Source organism: Procambarus clarkii, chromosome 3 (assembly GCF_040958095.1).
Source record: "Procambarus clarkii isolate CNS0578487 chromosome 3, FALCON_Pclarkii_2.0, whole genome shotgun sequence".
In the NCBI taxonomy this organism is placed as follows: Eukaryota; Metazoa; Arthropoda; class Malacostraca; order Decapoda; family Cambaridae; genus Procambarus; species Procambarus clarkii.
The window spans coordinates 31,879,284-31,906,997 of record NC_091152.1 but is presented as its reverse complement, the minus strand read 5'-3'; the positions used below and the strand labels follow the sequence as shown (position 1 = coordinate 31,906,997).

The 27,714-nt window shown below is 42.8% G+C and overlaps 1 protein-coding gene across 6 annotated transcripts in view; it reads right to left on the bottom strand.

Moving 5' to 3' along the window:
- LOC123749604 (uncharacterized) overlaps nt 1-27,714 on the bottom strand; it is a 311,730-nt gene that overhangs the window by 267,505 nt on the left and 16,511 nt on the right. For all 6 annotated transcript variants that reach the window (XR_011229461.1, XR_011229458.1, XM_069330114.1 and 3 more), the window contains exons 2-3: nt 25,843-25,867; nt 962-1,052 (exon numbers count right to left, since the gene is read on the bottom strand). Coding sequence is in view for 4 of the 6 variants with exons in the window: in XM_069330114.1 (XP_069186215.1) it covers nt 962-1,052; nt 25,843-25,867 (116 nt within the window). In the remaining 2 variants the exon portion in view is untranslated. The remainder of the gene's footprint in view (nt 1-961; nt 1,053-25,842; nt 25,868-27,714) is intronic.

Here is a 27,714-nt window from a genome sequence, read left to right as displayed (position 1 = left end):
TATACACATTTTTATTTATGAATTAAGGAGACTTAGTATGTGTGACCTCCAGAAATGTGTGTTAGGGGATTTTAGGGGGGAAGAGGGTGGGTTTGGGTGTGTGGGTGGATGGATGGATGGATAGATAGGCTGGCGACTGACTGGTACATGGGGTAAGTTGATGGGCAGGTTGAGTGGGGGTGGGGATTTGGATGTGTGCCCTCATCCACATGCACCTCCTGAGAAGAAAAGACCGAGTCCAAGGGAAAGGCCTTGAATAAGGGAGTAGGCTGGGACTACTCAGAAGCCTCGGCAGGAAGAAGAGGCTCAACTGCCTCCGTGCCATCATCGGAAGGGGCAATCCCCGGAGCCAACCGAGTCTCATCCCGAGCTAAACCCCGCCCCAACTCCGAAACCTTCAGCCTGAAACAGGGAGGAAGGAGAAAGAGGAACCACACCCACCTGGGAAGGAAGAGAGGGAGGTGGAGACAACTGCAGTCGAGGTTACCAGCACCTCCAAATCTGAGTCGCTAAAAACCCAGCGGGGCAGCTCCGGAGTTTCCAAATGGACACACAACCTGGCACATTGTAACACAGAAAAATGCCTATGCAACGTAACTGCTGCCTTACACTTTGGAATACCCAATGAGGAATGGGTGTAATGGAGCACATGAGAAGAACCAATCCCACATGACAATTACATCCACCCATTTAGCTTTTCTGGATGTCCCTCACTCAAGATCAAACTGTAACTACACTTGGGTAATTACACACACACACACACACACACACACACACACATGTATGTGTGTTTTACATAAAATAACAAGAGTATCAACACTTCGAAGTGTCTTCTGCAGTCATTACATTAAATTACATTAAATTTAGTCATTCAATTCATACATGAATTTCACACTACAGTATAAAGTTTGACACACTATTACATTACAGGAAAATAAACAGGAAATATTAACAATCGTACCTAATATACACTGAAGTATATCCACATTGTTTTCGTCAGTCCAGAAATCATTTGTAGGGAAGTCTTCCCTAAATGCTCTTTCAATCTCCTCCTGAAAGAAGAAACATTAACATTAATTTAGGAGAAATCTGTAAATGATGCTACAGTAATAAGGAATGGAGTACACCTATGTATCTTATTACAATGTATCCTCATTTGAAGGAACTATATAGGGCGAGGCCGATTTGTTCTGTATGTCGGCCCAAGACTGTCTCGCACCTCCATGTCAAAAGAACAAAATCTTACATCCATTATAAACTAAACAAAAATCACAATCTATTTGTTATGTATTTATCATTTTGAACATGGCACATGATAGAACCATCATTAGTGAACAATTCCATATCAAAATCATAACTATGTGGCTATTAATGGAGGCCACAAATATAATGTAATGGCCTGGATTTCCATAAGCTAACTATCAGTCTTGGTATAAATATTCATAAAAAATCCATTTATTATGAATTCTTCATTTTCATTGTGGCATTTAACAGAGCACTCGCAAACAATTTGGTAAACAAATGTTACATTTATGAACATTATTAATCCTTAAACTGTGCAAAACTACATATGACGTTTCGAGTAACTGACGCAAAAGTGCGCATCACTGTATATATAGTTTTGGAGTACTACACAAGGTTTAAACGGTCTGCGGATACATTGGGTTCACATCACCTTCCTCAGGGCTCTTGTAAACAGACGCCATTTAAAAATAAAAATCGTGGGCAACATTCCTGGGTGTGAAAGCCTCAGTACTGATTGAGCCACCAAGGCTGGCACACACAGCATGAGCTCACAGCATTGCTGTTCAGCTTGTGACCACAGTATCGCCTAAAAAAACAGCGTTGAATGTAATGAAACACCATTTTCTAGGCGAGACCCGGAGGCTCCCTGGAGCTTACTGGGCTCATATGCTAATGTCAGACTTTGGCATCAGTCGTGTGTATGGAGTTCAGTGGGCCTACCAGGGATCACGAACCAGAACGTGGCTCCCCTCAGAGAGGCATGGGGAGCAATGGCCTATAGAAACCACTGTGTGGTTGGAAGCATTCTATGTTTGCCATCGACCGGGTCAGGCACCCAGAAAGGTAAGCATCCCAAAACAAACCCCTATTCTGATGAAAATTTTGCTAAGAAAATTTTGATAAGAAAAGTAAAGGGTTCCTGTACCCACCGAAGTGGGTGAGGTCCACCTCGAGGCGTCCAAACGTCCGCCAAAGCCAACGGAAGGAAGCAGCGTCTGTTGTCCATTCCGTGGACAGGGAAATGAAACGAGACAGGCCATCGGCCAAGACGTTGGACACTCCCCACACGTGAACTGCCAGGAGAGCCAAACCCCGAGAACTCGGCAGACAAGTCACCCGAAGTGACCAGCCTCAAAGAGCCAAGGACCGCATCGAACCTTACTCAGTTCAAGCAATGAACCACCAGAGAGCAGTCTGAATAGAGCCAGATTGTCGACCCGTGGGTGACCCGAACCCTCCGAAAAGCAAACCACACTGCCGCGAACTCCCGCACCGTGCTGTGGGGTCGACGAAAGGACGGACCCCACTGTCCCTGGCCGGCCTGGTGAGCACTGGCCACAAATCCCCAGCGAGAGACGATGTGTCCATAAACACATCGAGACAGGGCTCGGGCAGGCGCCAAGGCACTGAACCCCGAAAAACCCGAAGAGGAGGCCGGCGACGCAGCGGCCGACACAAGGTCCCTGGGGGACGAACCCAGTGATCGCGAGAGAGGCGGAAGAGACACCCCCGAAGGAACCAGAATAGCCGTCGAAGCCAAACCCGACCCGGTGGGTACACCAACATCTTGAAGTTCAAGCTCCTGTACAAACCCTCGAGCAACCCGGGTGACCCCAGAAACAGGCTCAAGCGAGACCGCAGCCGCAGGAGAGATTTCGGAGTTAGAGACAAGGAAGCAATCCGAGAATCCCACACAAGACCCAGCCATGTCCGAACCTGGGAGAGAACCAGATGGGACTTCCTTCAGTTCATCAAGAACCTGAACCCGGCGAGCTGGGAAAGAACCAAGTCCTGGCTAGCTAGCAGACAAAAGGACCGACTGGGAGCCCAGACCAGCCAGTCGTCAAGGTAGGCCAACACCCGAACACCTAACAGACACAGACGGGCCACAATGACCCATGTAAGGAGTGTGAACACATGAGGTGCCAGATTCAACCCGAACGAGAGACACCGAAAACAGGAACCTTGACGCCCCACAACAAAACCGAGCCAGTCCCTGAACCCCGGATGAATCGAGACGTGCCAATAAGCATCCCGGAGGTCCAGAGACTCCATCCAAGAATCTGGCTACAAAAGGAGAAAAACCGGGGACAACGTAGTCATCTGAGAGGAGGGGCAATGAACCCTGTGGCCCACCACGACAAGCGGAACCCCGAGCCCTGGCATGACCCCTCCAGGAAGGCCCCCCCGCAACCCCCACAGAACCAACTAGTCAGACATGGGATGGCAACTGGCCGAAGCAGCCTGAATATACTGTGACATGGCCGAAGGAGCAAAAAGCAGAGGCCATAAAAGCCGAAGACAACCCAAGAGCCAGGGCCCAGGCTGATTCCTGAGAGGAGGCAAGCACCGCCTGCCGACACGCGAGCTGGGAAGCGTAAAACAGGGAAACCGCATCCCGCAAGATCGGCGCAAACATCTTCAACAAGGCAGCCGACGCGCGAGCCACCGAGCCCAAGGCACTGGACCCCGGAACAGCCCCGAGCGCCCCCACATTCTTCCCAAGCCAGTTCAAAGACAGCTCCAGGAGGGAAAAAGAAGCTTAAGGCCGAAGCCAAGAGGCCTGAGCACGCAAATCCTCTGCTACCTGCGCAGCCGAAAGGGAGGAAACCTGCACATGGAGCTGTAGAACACCAACATCCCGGGGAAGGGCAGGAGCAAACAAGCACTCATTGAGGTGCTCAAGGTCGACCCCCAGGAAAACCTGAACCACTGTCGAAGCCTCGCGTCACTCAAGCGTGCGGGAACGACAAAAAGAATGCCAAGCCTCCAAAGTGAACACAGGACAGTCCGCCAGCCAGGACGACTCCGGAACCCTGTAACAGACCCAGAAAGATAACGAAGTTCCAAACCTGAAAGACGACGGATCCATCACCGAGGCATAATCCGGGTCACGCAGGAGGTAAGCCGCCAGGGCTACCAGCACTGTAGACGGTTGGATGCGGGAAGCCGAAAACCTCCGGAAAGACGGAACCAACGCACCCGAGGGAACACGGAACCAAACCTGGGGAGGGGCAGACACCAAATCCAACTCATATACAGAGGGGAGAAAAGTGAACCCTATTCCTTGTAACAATAAGCCCCGCTCCGATGGTAGAAAAACCCAGGCAGGGTCCAGTGGGGCCCAAGGCCCCCAAGTCAGCCCCTCCCCAGCCCCAGGATCTCCTTCCTTGGAACCTGGGGCAGAGTCATTCCCCCAGAGCACTGGCCCCTAAAGAAAAGGCCGGCGCAGCCAAGTAAGCCAAACAAAAGGGGGCCCACTGGTCAGACCCAGAGGCTTCGGCAGGGAGATCAGACTCGAATGCCTCCGTCGCCACACCAGAAGTAGCATCCCCGAGACTGCCCGAGACTCAAGACCATCTAAACCCTGCCTTGACTCCGACACTCTCAGATGCTTTGGAGCCGGAAGCAGGGGGGGAGGGGGGGAGGGACCAGAACAAATCACAACAGGGAAAGGACGAGGGGGCGCGGACTGAACCAAGGACGAAGCGACCCCCACCCCCAAGTTCGGGTCCCTATAGGCAAAACGGGGCAGCCTCAGGGCATCTGGGTGAGCAACCAACCTAGCACGTTGCAACAACCTAAAGCACACATGCAATGCCTGTGCCACCCGTGCCAATAGAATATCATCGTGAGATTGGGTAAACCGAGTCACCAGCAAGCAACAGTAATCTCAGGACTCCGGGTAGAAAGTGTCACCGACCCAACAGGCAGCGTGACGGAGGCAAAAACCATGAGGGTCGCCTTGAGTCAAGAGGACCGAGCAGCCCTAGAACTCGCACGAAGCTAGGTGGGACTCCGGGGACACATCCATCGGACCCACGCACCCCCTAGGGGGTTTTCCAGAGTCCTGAGTGTTTAAGAACTCACTCCCAGGTAATCCCAGGCAGGGTACTGCTAACCGGCACCTACAAATACCAAACAACTTTCTAAAAGCTGAACCCTAGGGACGTGTACACTCACGGGGACCTAGCAGAAGGCACCACCGGAAAAGAACCATGCACAGGTCAGGCACAAAGGGGCATACAAGGCAGCTCCCCCCCCCCACCACTAGGCAAAAACAGAAAGAAAAACAAAACCCCACAAGAGGACAATGCACCCCAATGAACACAGCTGGCCACTGTGAATGGTGAAAACAAGCTGTGCAGTGCCCTGTGCCCCGCACCAAACTGCCTTTTACCCTAAGGTAAACAAGGAAGACAAAACCCCCAAACACCCAAAGGGTGGCCGAAAAACCGAGCACAAATACGGCCCAGCAGAAGTAGGCCCCAAGGAACTTGTGGAAGGTGGCCCCCAAGCTCTAAGGGCAGTACTTACAGGGTACCTAGGGATTATAACCCTAGGCGCATGCAGCCTGAGTACTGTAGAATTACTCCTGGCTCTCGCACCCCTGGAAGAAAGCCACCATACTCAAAGCACAGTGCTGGAAACTCTGGAGCCAAGCACACGACCTCCGCCTCTAGCATCAGTCTTAGAACTGAAGGGTGGATAGCCGGCGCAGAGGTCTGGGGCCCCTTCCCCCTCCCAGGGAGGGGGAAGCTGCGCAGACAGCATCGCGGCGACTTCTGACGTCATGCTCGTTTGCTCATTTCTTTTAGGGGAGTTTTATCCACTTGTTCGGCTTTTCGTACCAATATTTTCACCAGAATAGGGGTTTGTTTTGGGATGCTTATCTTTCTGGGTGCCTGACCCGGTCGATGGCAGACAGAATGCTTCCAACCACACGGGGATTTCTATAGGCCATTGCTCCCCATGCCTCTCTGAGGGGGGCCAGGTTCTGGCTCGTGGTCCCTGGTAGGCCCACAGAACTCCATACACATGACTGGTGCCAAAGTCTGACATTAGCATATCAATCTAGTAAGCTCCGGGGAGCCGAAGGGGATCCCCCCAGAAATGCCAAAAATATATGTTATTTATATATTTATTTATTTATTTATGCATATACAAGAAGGTACATTGGGATTGTGAGGATACATAATATGGAAATTACAATCTTGTAAAGCCATTAGTACACCTAGCGTTTCGGGCATATCCTTAATCTAAGAAAATTTTAAGTAGATAAATACTTGCAAAATTTATAAAAAAAAATGATAATTACAAGGCAAGAAAAAAAAATGAGAGAAAATTGTAGGTATATTAAAGCATATAGGTAGCTCAGATTGATTGCAATGATAGCGTGAATGGTAGTTGACAAAAATTGGTAGGCACAATACAGCATATGGCTAGCACATAAATGTAGACAGCAATGAACACAATTATAAGGTTGTTTGGGTTAAATACATAAAAATTAGGAGATTGGGTAACACTAGGTACAGAGCAAATTTAAAGTTCAGTGTAGGAAACTAAGAAGATGAAATTAGGTACTTTTTGGTTTTGCTTTTAAATAAGGCAAAAGTTTTACAGCTTTTCAATTCACTAGGGAGTGAGTTCCATAGACTAGGTCCCTTAATTTGCATAGTGTGTTTACACAGATTAAGTTTGACCCTGGGGATATCAGAGATATTTATTTCTGGTGTGGTGATAATGGGTCTTATTACATCTGTCCAGGGTTGGTTATTATTCTGATAGCAGATTTTTGCTGTGTGATGATGGGCTTAAGGTGGTTTGCAGTGGTAGACCCCCATGCACAGATACCATAATTAAGATAGGGGTAGATTAGTGCATAATATAGTGAGAGGAGAGCAGAGTTAGGAACATAATATCTGATTTTGGAGAGTATACCAACTGTCTTAGAGACTTTCTTAGTTATGTGTTGAATGTGGGTGCTGAAGTTGAGTCTCTTTTCTAGGAATAGGCCAAGAAACTTGCCATCATTTTTATTACTGATGTTAACCCTTAAAGTGCGCATCACTTCATATGAAGTGTAAATCGTTTTACCAGTCAACTGCGCTTCACTTCATATGAAGTGTATGGGTACCGCGCACGATTTGAATGGCCCGCGGTGTAGCTGGGGGTCCCATACGCTGCCCAGGGGCTCTAGTAAACAGCGGCCATTTTGAAAAAAAATCCAGCTCACGATCCGATGGCATGGGAGGCCTCAGTTTAGCGAGTCACCATGGCGAGCGCACGGTCAAACGCCTCACGGGCACGCACCACTCAGTCCCTCACCCCAGAGCAAATAGCCCACGAATTATTCTCTGAAGGTGAAGAAAGTGTGTTTGACGATTCAGACAACGATGAGGATTATACACAGTTGTCGGGTGATAGTAGCAGCAGCAGTGAAAGTGAGAATGACCGCCATGCCATGGCGAGGCCTATACGCTCTCCCATGCCTCCTCGCCCATTTTCTACCCCAATTCTACCACGACCTCACAGTTCCTGTGGATATTTTCTGTTTGAGGGTGACGAGTCAGAGGGAGGCGACTCCTTTTCTGGGTTTAGTGACTCAGATCAAAGTTTTATTGAGCCTGTGGCTGGTACCAGTGGTGTAACTGGGCGAGAAATTGTCGCGTCAGCAGCATCTCGCCCAGCCAAGCGCCACCGCATGGCACCACATGAGGGACCAAGACCCTTGTGTTCACGTGCACCCACCTCACGTGCACCCACCTCACGTGCACGTAGCCGCCGTGCTTCTCGCAGACGGTATTCAGCTCCTGGTCGCCGGTATGCATCGCTTCCTCGTCGTCTTTCCTCTGCATCTCGCAGGACGCCTGGTGTACTTGAGTGGAGTGATGGTGACGATTTTATTCCTAATATTCCTCACTTTGACGATAAAGATGTAGGGATTACAAACCTTTTCCCTAATCAAGGTGAGGACATGGCTGAGATGGAATATTTTACAGCATTCTATGATGAACCACTCATGGAATACATTGTACACCAAACGAACCTGCATGCTGCTTACCTGATTGAGAGGGAAATCACAGAATTTTCACGACTGCAGCGTTGGAAAAATACCACAGTGGCGGAAATGTATGTGTTTTTGGCACTCTGTTTGTTGATGAAGCACTGTCACAAACATGCAATAAATGACTATTGGAGCAAGGACAAGACAATACCAACACCTTTATTCGGGAAATATATGTCACGAGACAGGTTTCAGATACTCCTCAGGTGTCTACATTTTGGAAGTGTTCAGGACCGAACACCTGATGATAGACTGTGGCGAGTGAGGCACTACATGAACGATGTTATTGGAAAATTCAGAGATTTTTACGTACCAGCACAGAAGCTGGTGGTTGATGAATCTCTCATACTTTTCAAGGGACGTGTTCCATTCAAACAGTACATTCCCTCAAAACGAAACCGATTTGGCCTGAAATTTTTTGTTCTTTGTGATTGTGAGACAGGATACGTGTTACACATGATTCTGTACTCGGCTAGTGATGTAGACATTCCCGGTAACGACGAACATGGATTCTCGGGGAGTGTAGTGAAGACCATCATGGCTCCGTGGATGAACAAGGGACACATTTTATACACAGATAATTACAATACAAGTCCCTTGCTAGCTCGGTTCTTGCTAGAAAATAGAACCGGATTGGTTGGTACAGTAAAGCCACAACGAAGGGAAATGCCTGTGTTTGACAACGACATTGCAGTTGGTGAGTGTCAGAGAAGGGAAAAGTGATAACATTCTGTCAGTTCAGTGGAAAGACAAAAGAGAGGTGAACTTGTTGACAACAATTCATGATGGAACAATGGTGAACAGTGGGAAAGTGAGCCATAAAACAAACGCACCACTATATAAGCCAGACTGTGTTTTAGACTATAATATCAACTAGCGGTTGATTGATAAATCAGACATGATGATTGGCACTGCAGAGTGTGTGCGGAAGACATGTAGGTGGACGAAAAAAGTGTTCTTCCATCTTGTGGACATGAGCATGCTGAACTGTTTCAACATGTACCTTGTGAGAACTGGACGTAAGCCCACTTTCCGTGACTTTGTATTTGATGCTGCAATACAGTTATTAGGAAAGTTTGCAAAAGATGTCCCAGGTATTCAGCGGCCCATCATAAACCCACTGTTGCAGCATGCTGGTACTCCACGCCTCGCTCACACTGAAGGCTTCCTAGCACACAAACTTAAGTATTTGCCACCTGGTGTGAAGCGTGCAATAGCCCAACGTGATTGCTTGGTGTTGTCGGAAAATCCGACACCATTTAATAATCATACAGATAATAGCTGTGTTGTATAAACAAGTTACCCATAGAAAACGTAACTTGTAGTGGAATTACCGTCTAAAGAAAACGGGATATCATCACCACATACTATTATAATTCACCAGCTATTCTGCTGGGAATTGTTCTTAAATACATTAGTCTTTGGACTTTACCATCATAAAACATCTTATATAAATTAACTTAATTATCAATATTAAAGTAGAGTAAATGTGACCCTTCTATCACTTTCTGACATGTGGACAATGTAAGCCAGGCGTCAGAGTGAGGAAGGAGGGAGCCATTGTTGTGTCACCTCCGAGACGTATGGAGCAAATTCGGCTCGTATCATATCTGGACAATGTCGGCCAGTAACGTCAATAGTATGGAGTGTTAAACAGCCATTGTTGATACTAGACCAGAGGCACACGGGAGCAAATACGGCTCCTGTTAATTTTACTTGGACGTAGTGTTATGGAAACCAAAGGTGTACCATTTTCAACACGCTGTCTACAAATTCAAGTTAAGTGTCTATCCGAAACCCGTTTATCATTCATTTATGGCCATTAATGTCAGGATATAGGGTGATCCGGTTAGAGCACGTGGAAGCCTCAAACTAAAGGTAATTAAGCCAGGTCTTCAATGTTCCATGTATAGTGTTTTCTCTGACATAGCTTGTCATATATAGGTATCTGGCTTTACAGCTAGCGCCCTTTTGACAGGTCAAGACGAGGAGGAAGATTTTGTGCACCAGTTACTGGGTGATGGAAGCTACCTCAAAGAGGATAATTTGGTGTCTACACCCTAGTTATACCTGGTGGACTAGCCTGCTGTACTATAAGATAAGGAACCTCTTCAATGTATGTAGTTAATTCTGTAGTTTGATTGGCTGCATATATATTAATTTAATAACCCCCCCTAATGTGTAGAGGATCGATTTGTGAGATTAAGAGATTATTGCAGAAATACAGTCCACTTATCATTATACAAATTGCTATCGAAGTATATAAATTAACGTAAATATAAATTCATATAAATTAAATAAATATAAATCTCACAGGTCGGTTCCCACAGGTGTGTAAAACAACGACACGTAGAGACAAGAAACGGAAGCTTGTGCAAACATGGTGCGAAACGTGTGGTATCCCATTATGTGCTGTCGACTGCTTCAATGACTACCACAGTCTAGAAATCTTCTAAGTGTGCTTCAAAGTGTGTATAGCGTGTGCGAGTGTGTAAATATGTAAACATATAAGCAGATAGCGTGTGCGTGTGTGTAAATATATACAAATATAAGCAGAACATACAATATAATAGACTGTAATGACATATTATATTGCCGTAATTGAAAACATTTGTGTGCGCCTGTGTATACTCAAATATGCAACAATTATTGATACAAAATATGTTCAAACAGTATTTGAAACACAATTAGTGAAAAAATATTAGATAAAATGCGCTTAGACATTGTAAATAAATAGCGCGAAAATATATTTGTGGCAACTCTGGCTGTTTGAGGACCGCGCGCAACACCTCCCGGGCGTGTACTGCATGAGCGAACATGCAGATTGTGACGTCATCACCGAGCTTCTCGGCTCTATTGCAACAAAAGTAAGAACAATAGAATTTTTTTTTTATTTTTCCCGTGATCAGTGAACAGAACTTAACAGATTAGCAAAAAAAAAAAAAAAATTTTTTTTTTTCAAAATGACATGCGCCTGTGCGGATGGCAGGATATTAGACCCCGAGCATGTTAAGGGTTAATGTTGTCTATCTGTAGCTGAATTGTATTTGATGATTTGCTTCCAAATAAGATGTAGCAAGTCTTTTTCTATGTTTAATGTTAGTTAACATCCATAAGTGGACTTTTTTAATTCATTATTCACAACATTATTTAGTGTATGTGGGTTGAGGTCTGAATAGATAAGGGTAGTATCGTCAGCAAACAATATAGGTTTAAGAATATTAGAGACATTAGGCAGATCGTTTATATATATAAGAAATAGAAGAGGTCCTAAGATACTGCCCTGTGGCACTCCAATGGTAATTGGTAGAGTGGAAGAAGTTGTATCATTGATGGTTATATATTGGTGTCTGTCACTAACATAGGATCGGATGTAGTCGAGGGCAAGGCCTCGAATTCCATAATGCTGGAGTTTAAGTAAGAGGTAGTTGTGATTAACAGTACATCAAAGGCTTTTCTTAGGTCAATGAAGAGTTCAATTGGAAACTCATTTTTGTCAAGGGCTGAGTAGATTACGTCAAGGAGACTAATGATTGCATCGTTGGTGCTCTTTTGGGACCGGAAGCCAAACTGGCAGGGGCTGAGTATGTCGAATTTTACGAAGTAGGAATTAGAGCCGTTTGTTAATTTTTTCAAATATTTTTGATAGAATGGGTAGATTTGATATTGGTCTATAAATGTTTATGTCCACCGGATTGCCTCCTTTATGAACTGGCGTCACTATTGCTTTTTTGAGGATATCAGGGAAGGTGTGACACACTATAGATTTGTTGAACAGTAGGGCTATGGGTGGGGCAAGGGCATGGGAGGCGCTCTTGCATACAATGGACGGAATTTCACTGGTGTTCCCTGCCTTGGTTTTTAGAGAGTGTATGATGGACACAACATCTGCCGGGCTGATTGGTGAAAGGAGAAGAGAGTTTGGATAGCTGCCTGAGAGATATGTGTTAATATGTGTCTGGGTCTGTGGGATTTTACTGGCAAGATTAGCACCAACCGATGAAAAGAAACTATTAAATTCATTTGCCATTTCTAAATCAGTTGATGGTATATCCCCATCCTTGTAGAGTTTTATTTGGTTATGTGAGTGTTGTTTAGTTCCTAGGATACTAGAGATTGTTTTCCAAGTGCTTTTCATGTTGCCTTTTGCTTCATTGAATCTATTCACATAATATGCAAGTTTTGCCTTTCTTATGATACTGGTAAGCATTGATGAGTACCTTTTAGCTACTTCCTTTGAAACTAGGCCAATCCTAAGTTTCTTTTCATTTTCATGTTTCTTGTTGACTGAGTTGAGAATGCCACTTGTGAGCCATGGATTGTTTAATCTTTTGTCAGTTACTTGCTTGGTAAGAAGAGGACAATGAAGGTTGTAGAGGCTTAGAGTTTTGGAGAGGAAGAGGTTAGCTAATGAATTTATATCCTGGGTATTATTGATTTCAGAATCCCAGTTAATATTGTGAAGTGCATCTGTAAGATTGCCTGAAGCTAATTCACTGTGTAGCCTAAATGAAAGTTTCTTGCTTTTTGGTGGTGTTATGCCCATGTTCGCTATGAGAAAGGTAGGATAGTGGTCAGTTGTTCTGTCATAGATTATACCAGATACAAGGGGAGCTGTTATGTTTGTCCATATGTGGTCCAAGGTAGTGGCCGATGTTTGAGTGACTCGGGTAGGTTTGGTGATTGTTTCTGCCCAAAACGCTGCGCGTACTAGTGGCTTTACAAGACTGTAATTACCATATTATGTATCCTCACATTCCCAATGTACCTTCTTGTATATGCATAAATAAATAAATAAATAAATAAATAAATTGTGGGGATTAGCATACAGGAGTTCATGCTGTTAAGGAAATAGTCAACTTGAGAACAATTTTGATGACCCAGGTCAATATTAAAGTCTCCTCCCAGAATGATGTGGTTTTTGTTGAGATTGTTGTTTATAATAAGATTCCTTAGGTTATCTGAGAAAGAAGTTATGTTAGTATTGGGAAATCTATAGATGACTCCAATAGTCAAAGAGGATTTAAGGGATTTAATTGTAAACTGAGCAAAAGTATATTCACAGTAGTCATCTCTGTCACTAATAACACTGTTGCAGAAAAATGTATCTCGGTAATATATAGCTGTGCCACCACCTTTTTTATTAGGCCTACAGTTATGAATGGCTTTATAACCAGCTAAGTTGTAGAGTTGGGTATAGTCTTTATTTAGCCAAGTTTCTGTTAAAATAATGAACGATAAGTTAGTACCTAGTGCTGTGAGTAATGCATTTATATCGTCAAAATGTTTACCAAGTGATCTAACATTTTGGTTATAAACTGATAGATAGGTGCTATTTTGGAGTTTGTTTTTAGCCTGGTGTGCTGTGAAATACTTGCAATAATGATGATCAATGTGCTGGTTGGTGTAGATATGAGACAGAAGATTTTGATCAGGATCAATATCAGTGTGCATAGAGATGCAGAGGGATCACGATACAAGATACACGATACAGCAAAACACAAGAATAAAAGCAAATACAATAAAATAGTAACAAATTAGAAGTAAAATAAAGATCCAATAGATAGCCAGGAAGGACACAAGGTAGATAAAATAAAAAACAAAATCAGTAGAGACTGACAATATAAATGTAAAATAAAAAATAATAAGAAAAATAATGATCATAAAGTAAAATGATCTTAAAGATAATTAGCTTAGTAATGGTTAATTAAAATCCTATAATTAGTATGAACCTAAGAAAACAAAGTGAGCTCAAATAGATAATTCCAAGAAAAAAAATGACATGTAAATCTAAGTAAATCTAGAAATTTACTCAAATATAAATCTAAGTGTAAAAATAAACAGGGTGAGAGTATATTCATGTGGAAGATTTTACTATGATACTGAGGTAGATGCTTATATAAACAATTATACTATTAATTAATGCCAATAAATGATTACAATAATAAATAAATAAATATAAATATGTTTATTCAGGTAAGGTACATACATACAAGTGATGTTACATTAATGGATTGATATATAGATAGAGCTAGTACATACAATGCCTAAAGCCACTATTACGCAATGCGTTTCGGGCAAGAAAAACATTAATATCTAGAACTTAATACTAATTGAGCATAAAGAATAAAAAGTGTTGAGAACAAATACAAATAAAGATAAAAAAAAAGGGGAACATGAGTGAAAAAGCAGCACAAATACAATAGGTTGACAGTGTTGATTAAAAAAAAAAAAAAAAAAAAAAAAAAAAACAGACATGGGTTGACAATAGAGGAGTGAGGTAGGTTACAGGGAATTTATTAGGTAGTGTTTAGTTTTTATCTTAAACTGGTTGAGAGAGGTACAGTCTTTAACATGGTTGGGAAGGTCATTCCACATTCTGGGTCCCTTGATTTGTAGAGCATTTCTAGTTTGATTAAGTCGTACTCTTGGAATATCAAATAGGTATTTGTTTCTGGTGTGGTGCTCATGGGTTCTGTTACAACCTTCAATGAAGCTTTTGAGGTCAGGATTGGCATTACAGTTTAGCGTTTTATATATGTATAATACACAAGAGAGAATGTGCAGTGACTTAATATCTAACATTCAGAGATTTGAGTAAGGGTACCGAGTGATGTCTGGGGCCAGAGTTGGATATTGTCCTAATAGCAGCTTTGTGTTGGGTAATAAGAGAACGTAAATGATTTTGGGTAGTAGAACCCCAAGCACAAATACCATAGTTGAGGTATGGATAGATGAGGGAGTAATAGAGAGTAACCAGGGCAGGGCGGGGTACATAATATCTGATCTTAGAAAGAATGCCAACAGTTTTTGAAACTTTTTTTTATATATTTAGAATGTGACCCTGGAAATTCAGCTTGTGGTCGATGAGAACGCCAAGGAATTTGCCATCTAATTTGTTACAAATTTGGGTATTGTTTATTTTGAGATTTATCTGATTAGAGGATTTATTGCCAAACAGAATATAAAACGTTTTGTCAATGTTAAGGGTGAGTTTGTTGGCAGTTAGCCAAAGATGGACTTTCTCTAGCTCAGTATTTACTGTGGATTACAAGAAACAAATACCAAGTTACTTTAAATATAACAGGGTAATAAAAAGCCCTAGGTTTAGTGACAAGGGGATTAACTAAGAACAAATAATTAAGAGTAAAAAACAAGCAATTTCAACAAAAAAGATGACAAACAAAAAATAAAAATAAAATTAAAAAACCTTTGGAAAGGAAAGGCAGAGCATAAGTACACTTTGGTAGTATGTGAGACTACAAATTATGTTCTGGTTATACAGATGTTATCCCACAGTCATCCAGGAAGGAAGTGAGGTGTGCCTCAGTGGTTATGACATAAGTTTTTCCAGAGTCAGTCTTCCTAGCTATTATTTTACCATCGCGCACAAAACAATGTTTAATAGCAGGGGATCTTTTGCAGATTCCACGTAGTTTAAATAAGAAATTTTGTCTGAATCTGGTTAGACATTCGTTCACATAAACATTGGATTTCATAGTGACTGCAGCAGTGATAAGGTCTGACTTGCGGGAGCAGCTATCTAATTTCACACGAATATGTAATCGGTATTATTTGGCATTGATTGTATTATAGAAGATCTCTGACTGTGATATAATATGACCAGGATTCTGATAATAGCAGGATTTTTGTGATAATTTGTGCTGTGCTGTGGGAGGAGTAATGTAGAGGGTGGGAGGGTTGTAGTTAGTCGTCTGCCGAATCTCTGTTGCCACCTGTTACTGTCTGCACTTACTATACCAGCTTAGTGGTTCACTATGGTGAACAAAACATGCAGATACTTATATATATATAGTCTGTATATAGTGAATAAAAGCAAAAACAGTATGGTGGGAGAAGAATGTGGGCGAGTAAGGTGAGGTGAGGGAGGGAGTTGCAGCCAGTGGCGGGCTGGCTAGTGTGTGTGGTGGTTACTCCTTGCTGCTGTTTGTCTCACCATACCAACTTAATGGTTCGTTATGGTAAACAAAAATGTAGATACTTATATATAATGTATATATATATACATTATATATAACATCAAAAGTAGTATTGGGAGAAGCCATTTTGGTGAGGAAGGTGGCCACTATGCTCTTTGGGCACTATACCAGCTTAGTTGAACAGTTATGGTGAACAAAACATGTAGATACTTGTATATAATGTGTGCATATAGTGTAATAACACCACACACAGTATACTTGAAGGAGGAATGTTAGTGCATCTGGCCTTGAACCATTGAGGGAGGGAGGGAAGGAACATCAGTTGTGTGTACTCACCTAGTTGTGTTTGCAGGCGTTGAGCTCTGGCTCTTTGGTCCCACCTCTCAACTGTCAATCAACTGGTGTACAGATTCCTGAGCCTATTGGGCTCTATCATATCTACATTTGAAACTGTGTATGGAGTCTGCCTCCACCACATCACTACTTAATGCATTCCATTTGTTTACTACCCTGACACTGAAAAAATTCTTTCTAACATCCCTGTGGCTCATCTGGGTTCTAAGTTTCCACCTGTGTCCCCTTGTTCGTGTTCCACCCTGTCAATTCCCCTGAGAATTTTGTAGATGGTTATCAGAGGAATTGAATTGTGTGGCCACCTGTTACTGTCTGCCATCACCATACAAGCTTAGTGGTTCACTATGATGAACACAAATGTGATACTTATCTATAACGTGCATATATAGTGTAATAACAGCAAAAGAAGTGCTGGAAGAAGCCATTTTGGTGAGGGAGGTGGTGTCATCTTCCTGACTTGTCAAGCTGTGTAAGGGTGGCAACTATGCTCTTTGTGCACTATGCCAGCTAACATGAACAACTATGGTGAACAAAACATGTAGATACTTATATATAACGTTTGTATGTAGTGAATAAAAGCAAAAGCAAAAACAGTATAGTAGGAGGAGGATGTTGGCGAGTGAGGAGTTTTTGAGGGAGGGAGGGAGGGGTAGCGAGTGGCTGGCTGCCCACTCCTCGTTGCTTTTTGACTCACACTATCAACTTCGTGGTTCATTATGGTGAACAAAATATGCAGATACTTGTATATAACCTGTGTATATAGTGTAATAACTGCAAAAGTATTTGTTTATTGTTTTATGAACATAATTGAATCAATAATATGCACACCATAATTTTGAGTACAACAATGATTCACACATTTTATTATATTAAAATATACCACTACACACTATTGAATAATAATACTGCAAAAAAAAAACTAAGAAAAAATCAATCAGAGACACTGAAATAATTAGGTAATCAAGTTCAAGTATGTTTATTGAGACAAGAAAAAGATACATCTCAAAGGGATAGAGTACCTTAGGCTATTTCTACCCCCCATTAGGTAATTATATCTTTGTGGCAACTCCCCGCCTGACAGCTGAGGGAAGCAGAACTTCCCCGACGCTTGCTGAGTCAGCGCCTCTTTTGCCAGACTTTCCGGCCCTATTGCGGCCAAAATATGTCACTTACAATTTTTTTATTATTTTTCCCGTGATCAGGGAACACACATTAACAGGTTTACAATAATTTTTTTTTTATGCGCCTGTGGGTGACAAAGACCAAATAGCCCTTAGCAGCTTGTGGTCTTAAATCCAATCAAGTGAAATCACCGAATTTTCAACTGATGAAAGGAGGGGCAGTTGGCGGGCCACCAGTGGTTGGGGGGAGGGGGGGGAGCGGGTTGTGGCTGGCCGCTGGTGGTCAGGTGCGGGAAGGAGAGAGGAGGGGAAGGGAGGGGGTAGGTTACAGCGGGTCAGTAGTAGGGGGAAGGGGGGTGGCAGCCAGACTGGCAGGCCTTGGGCCGGACTGGGCCTCGGATCCCAAAAATATTAACTTAAAAATCCATTTCATATATAATACTACAAATATTTTGTACTATGTACAAGTTATATCTTACCTTTATTGATGACTTGTTTGCGTATGGAAGACGATGAGGGGAGGGGGGGGGGGGACAGGAGGAGAGGTTAAGTGTTTGGAGGGGGAATCCCCTTCTATTATAACATCAGGCAGTGATGACTTCTCTGGGGTACTCTCTCTCCTACGTATTGCAGGCATACCACTAGGACCTGGTTGTGGCTTACTGCTTGTTTGTCTCACTAAGAACTTTTCCATAAAGATTTTTTCCCCTACGTCTTAACACTTGTCTGTAGCGAGATATCACGTATTGGGGGGTGGTGGTCGTGTATTTTTAATGTTGTCTAGGGGAATAAAGGCTTTTACTTGAGCCAAGGAGAATTCATGGTGTAGCGAAACAACCTAGTAGATAAATGACACATATACAGTGGTACCTCGGCTTACGAGCGCCCCTGGTTACGAGCTTTTTGGCTTACGAGCAGGATTTGCTCTGAAAATTTGTATCGGTTTACGAGGGTTGCCTCAGGATACGAGTTTGTTGATACGCATACGGGACGACCTAGCGCGTGGTGGCATGGCGATCACCGCTCAGTTTGCCAGTGCCTTGCGCCCAGTGACTATCCCGCCTGAATTCTTCACAAGGATTTACCGTTTATTTTCGGAGTTTTTGCTATTTGAGCATAAAATTTTTTATACATCGCAATGGGTCCCAAGAAAGCCAGTGGTAAGGTTCAAGGCAAGAAATCGCATGTGAGGATGACAATAGAGGAAAACCAAGAGATCATTCAGAAGCATGAAAATGGTGCATGTGTTGTTGAACTTTGTAGGCAGTACAACGAATCCACGTCAACGATATGCACTATACTTACCAAGAAAAAGGACACCGAGTGCTAAAGTGGCAAAAGGAGTATCAACAATCACGAAACAAAGACCACAAATATTTGAGGAAGTGGAAAAGTTATTATTAATTTGGATACACAACAAGGAGTTAGCGGGTGAGTGTGTTTTGGAGGCCATCATTTGTGAGAAAGCCAGGGTATTGCATGAAGACCTTGTAAAGAAAACCCCTGGAATGAGTGCAGAGAAATACTTTAAGGCAAGCAGGGGATGGTTTGAGAAATTTAGAAAAAGAAGCGGCATTCATAGTGTTGTGAGGCATGGGGAGGCTGCCAGCTCAGACAAACCAGCCGCTGAGATATTTATTGAAGAATTTAAAGAGTTTGCAGAGGCTGAGGGATACCTACCACAACAGGTGTTTAACTGTGATGAAACAGGACTGTTCTGGAAAAGATTGCCTAAGACGACATACATTACCAAGGAGGAAAAATCCTTGCCCGGACACAAGCCTATGAAAGATAGGTTTACGCTTGTGCTGTGTTCAAATGCGAGTGGCGATTTGAAAATTAAACCCTTGCTAGTGTATCATTCTGAAAATCTAAGGGTTTTCAAACAGTATAAAGTGCAGAAAAATCAAATGTGTGTGACATGGAGGGCTAATAATAAGGCATGGGTGACTAGGATTTTTTTTCGATGTGGGTGAATGAAGTGGTATGCCCTGCCATAGAAAAATATCTGCAGGAGAAACATTTGCCACTCAAGGCCCTGCTTCTCCTCGACAATGCTCCTGCTCATCCTCCAGGCTTGGAAGATGAATTGTTTCACAGATACAATAAATTTCTCACAGTAAAATTCCTTCTTCCTAACACCACTCCTCTAATTCAGCCTATGGACCAGAAAATCATAGCAAATTTTAAGAAACTTTATGAAAGGGCACTTTTCCGGAAATGCTTTGAAGTGACTGAAGCCACAAACCTCACCCCTCAAAGAGTTCTGGAAAACACCATTTTAACATTTGTAGTTCTTTAAAACTCGGTGACATAGCCTGGCAAGAAGCGATTCAAAGAGCCCTGATCTCTGCCTGGAGAAAATTGTGGCCTGAATGTGTGACAGAACTAGACTTTGAGGGGTTTGAGCCTGTAAATGATGCGACTATTGTTACTCTGGGCCGGCAAATGGGCTTGGAATTAGATGGTGATGATGTGGAGGAGTTGGTGGAAGAAGACAACGAAGAACTGACCACCGAAGAAATCCAAGCCCTTCAAAAGGAACAGCAAGAAGATCCAGCTGAGGATGTTTCTCCAGTGGAGGAGGATGAGGCAGAAGCGAATGTCCCTTCTGCAGACATTAAGAAGTGGTGTCAGATGTGGGAAGAAATGCAAACTTTTATTGAAAAGACTCACCCGAGAAAGTTGTAGTAGGTCGTTGCATTAGTCTTTTCAATGACAATGTGATGCCTCACTACAGAGACATCTTGCGAAGAAGGGAAAAACAATCTTCCATGGACATTTGTTGTGAGAACATCAAGCAGTGAGCCACAACCAGGACCTAGTGGTATGCAGGCAAAACATGCCAGAGAATGCACCCCTGAGAGGTCCTCACTGCCTGATGTTATAATAGAAGGGGACTCCCCTTCCAAACAGTAACACCTCTCCTCCTCCCCCCCCCCCCCCCCCCCCCCTCCTCACCATCTTCCATACGCCTACAGCAGTCACCAGCAATGGTAAATAATAATTTGAACATAGTTTTTTAGTGTAGATTTAGATGAATTAGGTATAAAATTTAGTTTGAAGTGAGGTTTTTGGGTAGTCTGGAACGGATTAATTCGTTTCCCATTATTTCTTATGGGGAAATTAGCTTCGGGTTACGAGCTGTCTCCAGGAACGGATTAAACTCTTAAACCGAGGTACCCCTGTATACATTAATAACACACGCAACAATACATAACATAATTCACTCCTTACAACTCACGCTCATCCTGAAGGTAACACATGGAAAAAATAATCACCACCAAATCTCTCAACTGGTGATGCACATATATATATATAAACCCCTTGGAAACTTGGACTCTTCAAAAAAAAAAAAAAAATTAAAATACTGCTCAGGAGACTGTTAGTGTACTCTACCCTTCCTTACACCCCTGCTACTATTATATAAAGGCTTATCTGATTGAACGACTTGAGAAAACCCTCAGAAAACAATGACTGGTCATCAACGTTCCTCGTCTCGTCTGGTCAAGGTGGCGTCCGCCCCTCTTGCGGCATCGCTCCTTAAAACTATATTCTTAACATTACCAATCAAACCTTTTATTAACTTCATTTATCATATTCCCCATGCAAGTTTTTGATTGAGTCCATTTTTCCTTACAACTACTCTTCACATAGTTTTGCTATTCCAATACATGTTATTCCTAAACAATCTCCAGCTAAGGGTACTATTTATTTCAAAAACTTTCTCTAATCAACTCCTTTAACAGAAGCTAACTTCCACAGGAGGTAAGGTTCATAACATAAGGCATCACAGTGTCATTAAAAAGGTTAAGGCAATGGCCTACTGCAGCTTTAGTTGGGAGACACTCTTCAGCAAACATTTGCAGTTCCTATACTGCACACATTTTCTTAATTAATGAGGACGGGACATTCTGTACTGCCGCCACCTTCCCTGAAGAAGTTTCCTCAACAGCGTCTTGTTGCTGTTCCTTGTGAAGGGCTAGGAGTTCTTAGGTGGTCAGTTCTTCACTGTGTTCATCCACCAACTCCTCCACATCAGCACCACCCAATCCAAGCCCAATTTCCAGCCCAGAGAAACAATTTCCTCAACAAGAGTTACTTCAGGTTCAGGTTCAGGCTCAAACCCCTCAAAGTCTAGTTCTGAAACACATTCAGGCCACAATTTTCTCCAGCCAGAGATCATAGTTCTTAGTCACCTCTTGCCAGGCTTTGTCCGAGTTTTAAAGCACTACAAATGTTAAAATGGTTTTTCCAAAACTCTTTGAGGGTGAAGTTTGTGGCATCAGTCACTTTGACATCTCCAGAAAAGTGCCCTGCCATAAAATTTCTTAAAATTGGAAATTATTTTTCTGGTCCATAGGCTGCATTAGCCCTTACACTGATCAGGGGTCCTTGGGACATTTACACCCCTGTGCGCAAGAAAAAAAAAAATTCAAAAATTTTTTTTCGTCTTCTAAACATGTTAATTTGTGTCCCCTGAGCACGGAAAAAATAAAAAAAATCGTAGGTGACATATTTTGGGCGCAATTGACCGAGGAAGTCTGGCAAAAAGTGGGCGTTGACAGAGCGGTCGTCAGACCTGGTCAGCGTCACCCGCGTTGACAGATGGGAGTTGCCACAAAGATATTATTACCTAATTGTTTCAATGTCTCCGATTGATTTTTTCTTAGTTTTTTTGCAGTAATATTATTCAATAGTGTGCATTGTAATATATTTATATAATAAAAGTGGTTAATAATCGCTATACTCAAAAGTATGATGTGCATATTAGTGATTCAATTATTATGTTTATAAAACTATAAACAAATAGTTTTGCTGCTATTACACTCTATACACAGGTTATATATAAGTATTGGCATGTTTTGGTCACCATAACGAACCACTAAGTTGGTATTGAGAGTCGAAAAGCAACGAGGAGTTACCGCCACACACCAGCCAGCCACTCGCTGCCACTCCCTCAACACACGCACTAAACTTTCTCCCCCAACAATACCAGTTGTGGTGTTATTACACTATATACAGACGTTATATATAAGTATGTGTATATTTTGTTCACCACAACTGTACAGCTAAGCTGATATAGTTAGTTCAGGCACTAAGAGTCGTCGCTATACACTGATGGTGGCTGGCGGCTCCCTCACTCTTTCAAGGTCACACGCACTAAACTTTCTCCCCCAACAATACCATTTGTGGTGTTATTACACTATATACAGACGTTATATATAAGTATGTGTATATTTTGTTCACCACAACTGTACAGCTAAGCTGATATAGTTAGTTCAGGCACTAAGAGTCGTCACTATACACAGATGGCGGCTGGCGGCTCCCTCACTCTTTCAAGGTCACACGCACTAAACTTTCTCCCCCAACAATACCTTTTGCAGTGTTATTACCCTATATACACATATTATATATAAATATCTACATGTTTTATGCACCGTAACTGTACACCTAAGCTTGTAGTGCGCCCAAAGAGCATAGTAGCCACCCTCTAAACAGCTAGACAAATCGTGCAGACGACGTCACCTCCGTCACCCATATGGCTCCTCCCAGCATAATCCTTTTGCTGTTATTACACTAATACACACATTATATATAAGTATCTACATTTGTGTTCACCATAGAGAACCACTGACCTGGTATGGTGAATGCAAACAATAACAGGTGGCCACACAGTAAACAATGCTGTCTCCCTCCGTCTCTCAGCATCACTCCTCCCACAGCGCTAATTATTACAACAATCCTGCTATTATCACAACCCTGGTTATTTATATCACAGTCATTGGTCATCTGTAATATTGTCATCGCTAAATAATAACAATTATATATTTATTTTGACATTTTTCGGCGATGCTGTGGTCACAAACTGAACATCAATGCTGTTCGCTCATGCTGCGTGCGCCGGCCTTGGTTGCTCCAACAGTACTGTGCCTCTCACACCTGAGAATATTGCCCACGATTTTTAAAAAAAATGGCATCTGTTTACAAGAGCCCTGAGGAAGCTACTGTGAACCCCGTGTAGCCGTGGGCCATTTGAATCAGGCCTGGCACCCTATGGCGTATATATACGCCATGCGCACCATGGGACATGTTACTCAGGGCGTATATATACGCCATGCGCAGTTTAAGGGTTAGAGGAGTGGTGTTGAGAGAAAGGAACTTTATTGTAACAAAACTAAATTCCTTGAACAATGAATCCACCATCCCTGGAGGATGAGCAGGAGCATTGTCGAGGAGAAGCAGGGCCTTGAGTGGCAAACTTTTCTCCTGCAGATATTTTTTGATGGAAGGGCAAAACACTTCATTCATCCACATGGTAAAAAATTGCCTTGTCACCCATACCATACTATTAGCCCTCCACATCGCACACATTTGGCTTTTCTGCACATTATATTTTTTGAAAACCCTTGGATTTTTGGAATGATACACAAGCAAGGGTTTAATTTTCAAATCCCTACTCACACTACAACACAGTATAAGAGTTAGCCTATCTTTCATAGGCTTGTGTCAGGCCAATGACTTCTGGGTAATATATGTCCTCTTAAGCAATCTTTTCCAGAATAGCCCTGTCTCGTCATAATTAAACACTTGTTATGGTAGGTATCCCTATCTACAAAATCTTTAAAATTACCAACAAATCTTTCAGCCGCAGGTTTGAGCTGGCATCCTCCCCATGCCTTACAACACTATGAATGTCACTTTCTAAATTTCTCAAACCATCCCCAGCTTGACAAATACTTTCGTATCTGCTTCACTCATTCCAGGGGTTTTCTTTAAGATCTTCATTCAATTGCCTTGCTTTTTCACAAATGATACCCTCTGAAATGCTATCACCTGCTAACTCCTTGTTGTGTATACAAATTAATAATAACTTTTCAACATCAAGTGTGTGTGTGTGTGTTCTTTGTTTTGTAATTGTTGTTACGCCGTTTGCCACTCTAGCACTGTCTTTTTTCTTAGCAAGTACGGTGCATATAGTTGACAATTTGTTGTCAACTATATGCATCGTACTATATACACTAGTCAACTATATGCATGCCAGTGCATATAGTTGACTAGCTAGGCAGTTGACTGCCTAGCTAGTTCAACAACCCGCATACCATTTTTATGTTTACGAATGATCTCTATTTTTCCTCTAACATCATCCTCATTTGTTTTCTTAAGTTGAACCTTACCACTGACTTTCTTGGGACCCATGGAATGATATATATTAATTACTTTTATGTTCAGAAGAAAAAAAAAATTAACAAAGAATTCAAGCACGATCACTAGACGGAAGGCACTGGTAAACTGAAGCACGCCTAACTTTTGCCACCAGGAACCACGCGCTCGGTCGATTCATATGAGTATCAACAAACTCTTCAAGCTAGGCAAAGCTTGTAAACAGAGTCAAATTTTTTTAAGAAATTGAGCTCGAAAACCGAAAAATTTGTAAAGTGGGGCATTCGTAAACTCAGGTTCCACTATCTGATTTTAGAAAGAATGCAAACTGTTTTAGAAACTCTTTTTGCTATATATTGAATGTGGCCCCAGGAAATTCAGCTTATTATCAATGAGAATACCAAGGATTTTACCATCTACTGTGAATAAATAAAATAAAATAAGATAAAATAAATAAAACAGCCAGGTTAAGGATGTTTCCCATTACCTATTTTGGTTATACAATGAAGGCCACCAAGAAAAAAATCCCATTTGATAAAAGAGCCATGCATCTATTGATCATTCAATATTATCAAGTCTCTTAAATGTTACTAGTGATATAGTGATAGGGTTTGACTACATCCCATGTATTAAAGACTGTGCACAATAATCAAAATACCTATTGAAACCTTGGAAGTGAATTTCCTATTTTAGTTACTTAATTCTTCTTTTGTAGTGAGTAAAGAAAATGGGATAAACATAGGAACAAGATCACCTTGACTTAAGCTGTACACAAAATTCTATGGCAGCGACAACACCTACTTTAATGTTCACATGACCAAGACAGTGGGCCAACCAGAGACTTTACGTCCACAGGAATCTCAAACAACAAACAATAAATTATAATATAAATTGTTAATATTATTAACAATTAAACTATATAAATTATAATACTGTACTATAATACAAACAATGAATTATAATAAATACCTGTAAACCTGTACCTATAAAATGTTTTGTCAATTTTACTGTTAATTATCTAAAAATTATCTGTTAGCTTAAGGACTTGCCCGAAACGCTATGCGTGCTAGTGGCTTTACAAGAATGTAAATTCAACTTAATTTCTATGTTCTCTGTTAACCCCTAATGTACTTTCTTGTATATAAATAAATACATTGCAGCAACAACTCACCTCAGTGTAAGATGCATCTTCCTCCCTGAAATAAAAAAAACGAATCATTAAACTAAATATACTATATGTAGTTTCCCTAACCGAAAGTGAAGAGTAACGATGAAGAGTCAAAAAGAAACAGAAGGACCACTAGGAAACTTCATACTGACACCGAGAAGAAGCCTGCAGGTGGGAACCATCAAAGAGGCAACCTGATCACCATAGAGATGGTGATAAACCCCGAGTAAAAAACACCAAATGCGAAGACTCAAAGATAAGAGCGAACCAGTCTCGTACCAGACCAGGCCGATCTGAACGAGGCGGAACCGCGGAAAACCTCTAGGTTCGGACACCGGGCAAGCAGCACCTGAAATCATGGCTGGGCCGGCCACCACGGGTTCAAGAGAACTACTCGCCCCTGGTAAGTTTCCAAGTAAGCCAGGACCTGGAGCAACAACTGAACCGGGAAGAAGAGGTAGAGGAACCCCCACCTCGACCAGTCCTGCCGAAAGGCATCGATCCCGACTATGCACGATCCCATCAACTGAGGAACTAGCGGTGTAGATCGCTGGTGCGAGGGTCTGGGGCTTCCCCTTCCTGCTCCTGGGGAGAGGGGAGCTGCGCAGACATGCAGCGGAGTTCATGTGACATCATGCTTGTTTGCTCTAATTTCTTTTGGGGAGTTCTGTACACTCGTTGGCAATTTGTTGTTGTTTTAACCAGAAGAGGGGGTTTGTTTTGTGGCGCTTACCTTTCTGGGTGCCTGTCCTGGTCAATGGTAGATATAGAATGCTCCAAATCACATGTGTATTTCTATGGGCCATTGCTCCTCGTGCCTCTGTGAGAGAGGTCAGGTTCTGGCTCATGGTGCCCAGTAGGCCTAGAACTCCACCCACATTGACTGATGCAAAATAGATAGGGTATCCATATCAGCCTGGATAGCTCCGGGAAGCCATACGAGCTCCCCCCCAAAAAAAGAAGGGACGCCTGGGCGCCTCGGGTCTCTCACAGAAAATGCCGTTTCATTACATTTAACGCTGGTTTTCTGTAGAGAACTCCTTTGATTAGGTAGTTTCGGGGAGCCAAAGATAAAGGAAAAGAGGGATTTACCCAGGAGGCAGCCCCACTCACTTCTTAACTGAAAGTTGTGACAACTGGCTGCAACCTGCGACCCAAGGCTACACATGCCTGAGAATGGCCAGGAAAATTAACGAGGTACCGTGCGGCCAGGACCCTGTTCAACCTCCAAAAGCCTGGTACCCAAATGTCAGCCCAAAACACATTACCAAAAACACCAAAGTTGCGAACTTATGAATGTCATGGGCTCGGGGATAGACAAAGGCTGGATGGACCGAATAATCCTGCAGACGACCTGAGAGACCCGCACCCTGGAACAGGGAAAGTGGGTCCATCCAAAGTGCATCTCCTGCCCCAGAGGCCATGTCGCACAAATAACGGCCACAACTGGACTTAAAAAGTGATGCACACCCGGCCAAACCAACCAAACAACAACCCCAAGGACCCCTCCGGAAAGCAGTAATCTCATTCTTTGCCAGAAAAGGAGACAACTGCAAACTAATAAAACGACCACCAGTACCAAAAGATCAGAAACCCCAGCACCAGAGGAGAACATGAAGCACCCCAACCAGACCCCCAGAGGCAAATGCCAACAAAAAAATGAGCCTTAGAAAAACAGTCCGGAACCAAAGGGGCCACCATAAACAGAGGAGAAAAGAGAGCACCCGGATGGCTCAGGTGGCGCATGACCAGGCCAGAGGTGAAACAACGCCCAAGAAAGCTTGCGGAGCGGAGCAGAAGTGACATCCACCTCAAACGCAAGCTGAAGCGGCTCCGCCAGCGGCGCATGATATGAGCTGACAGTATTTGGCATAA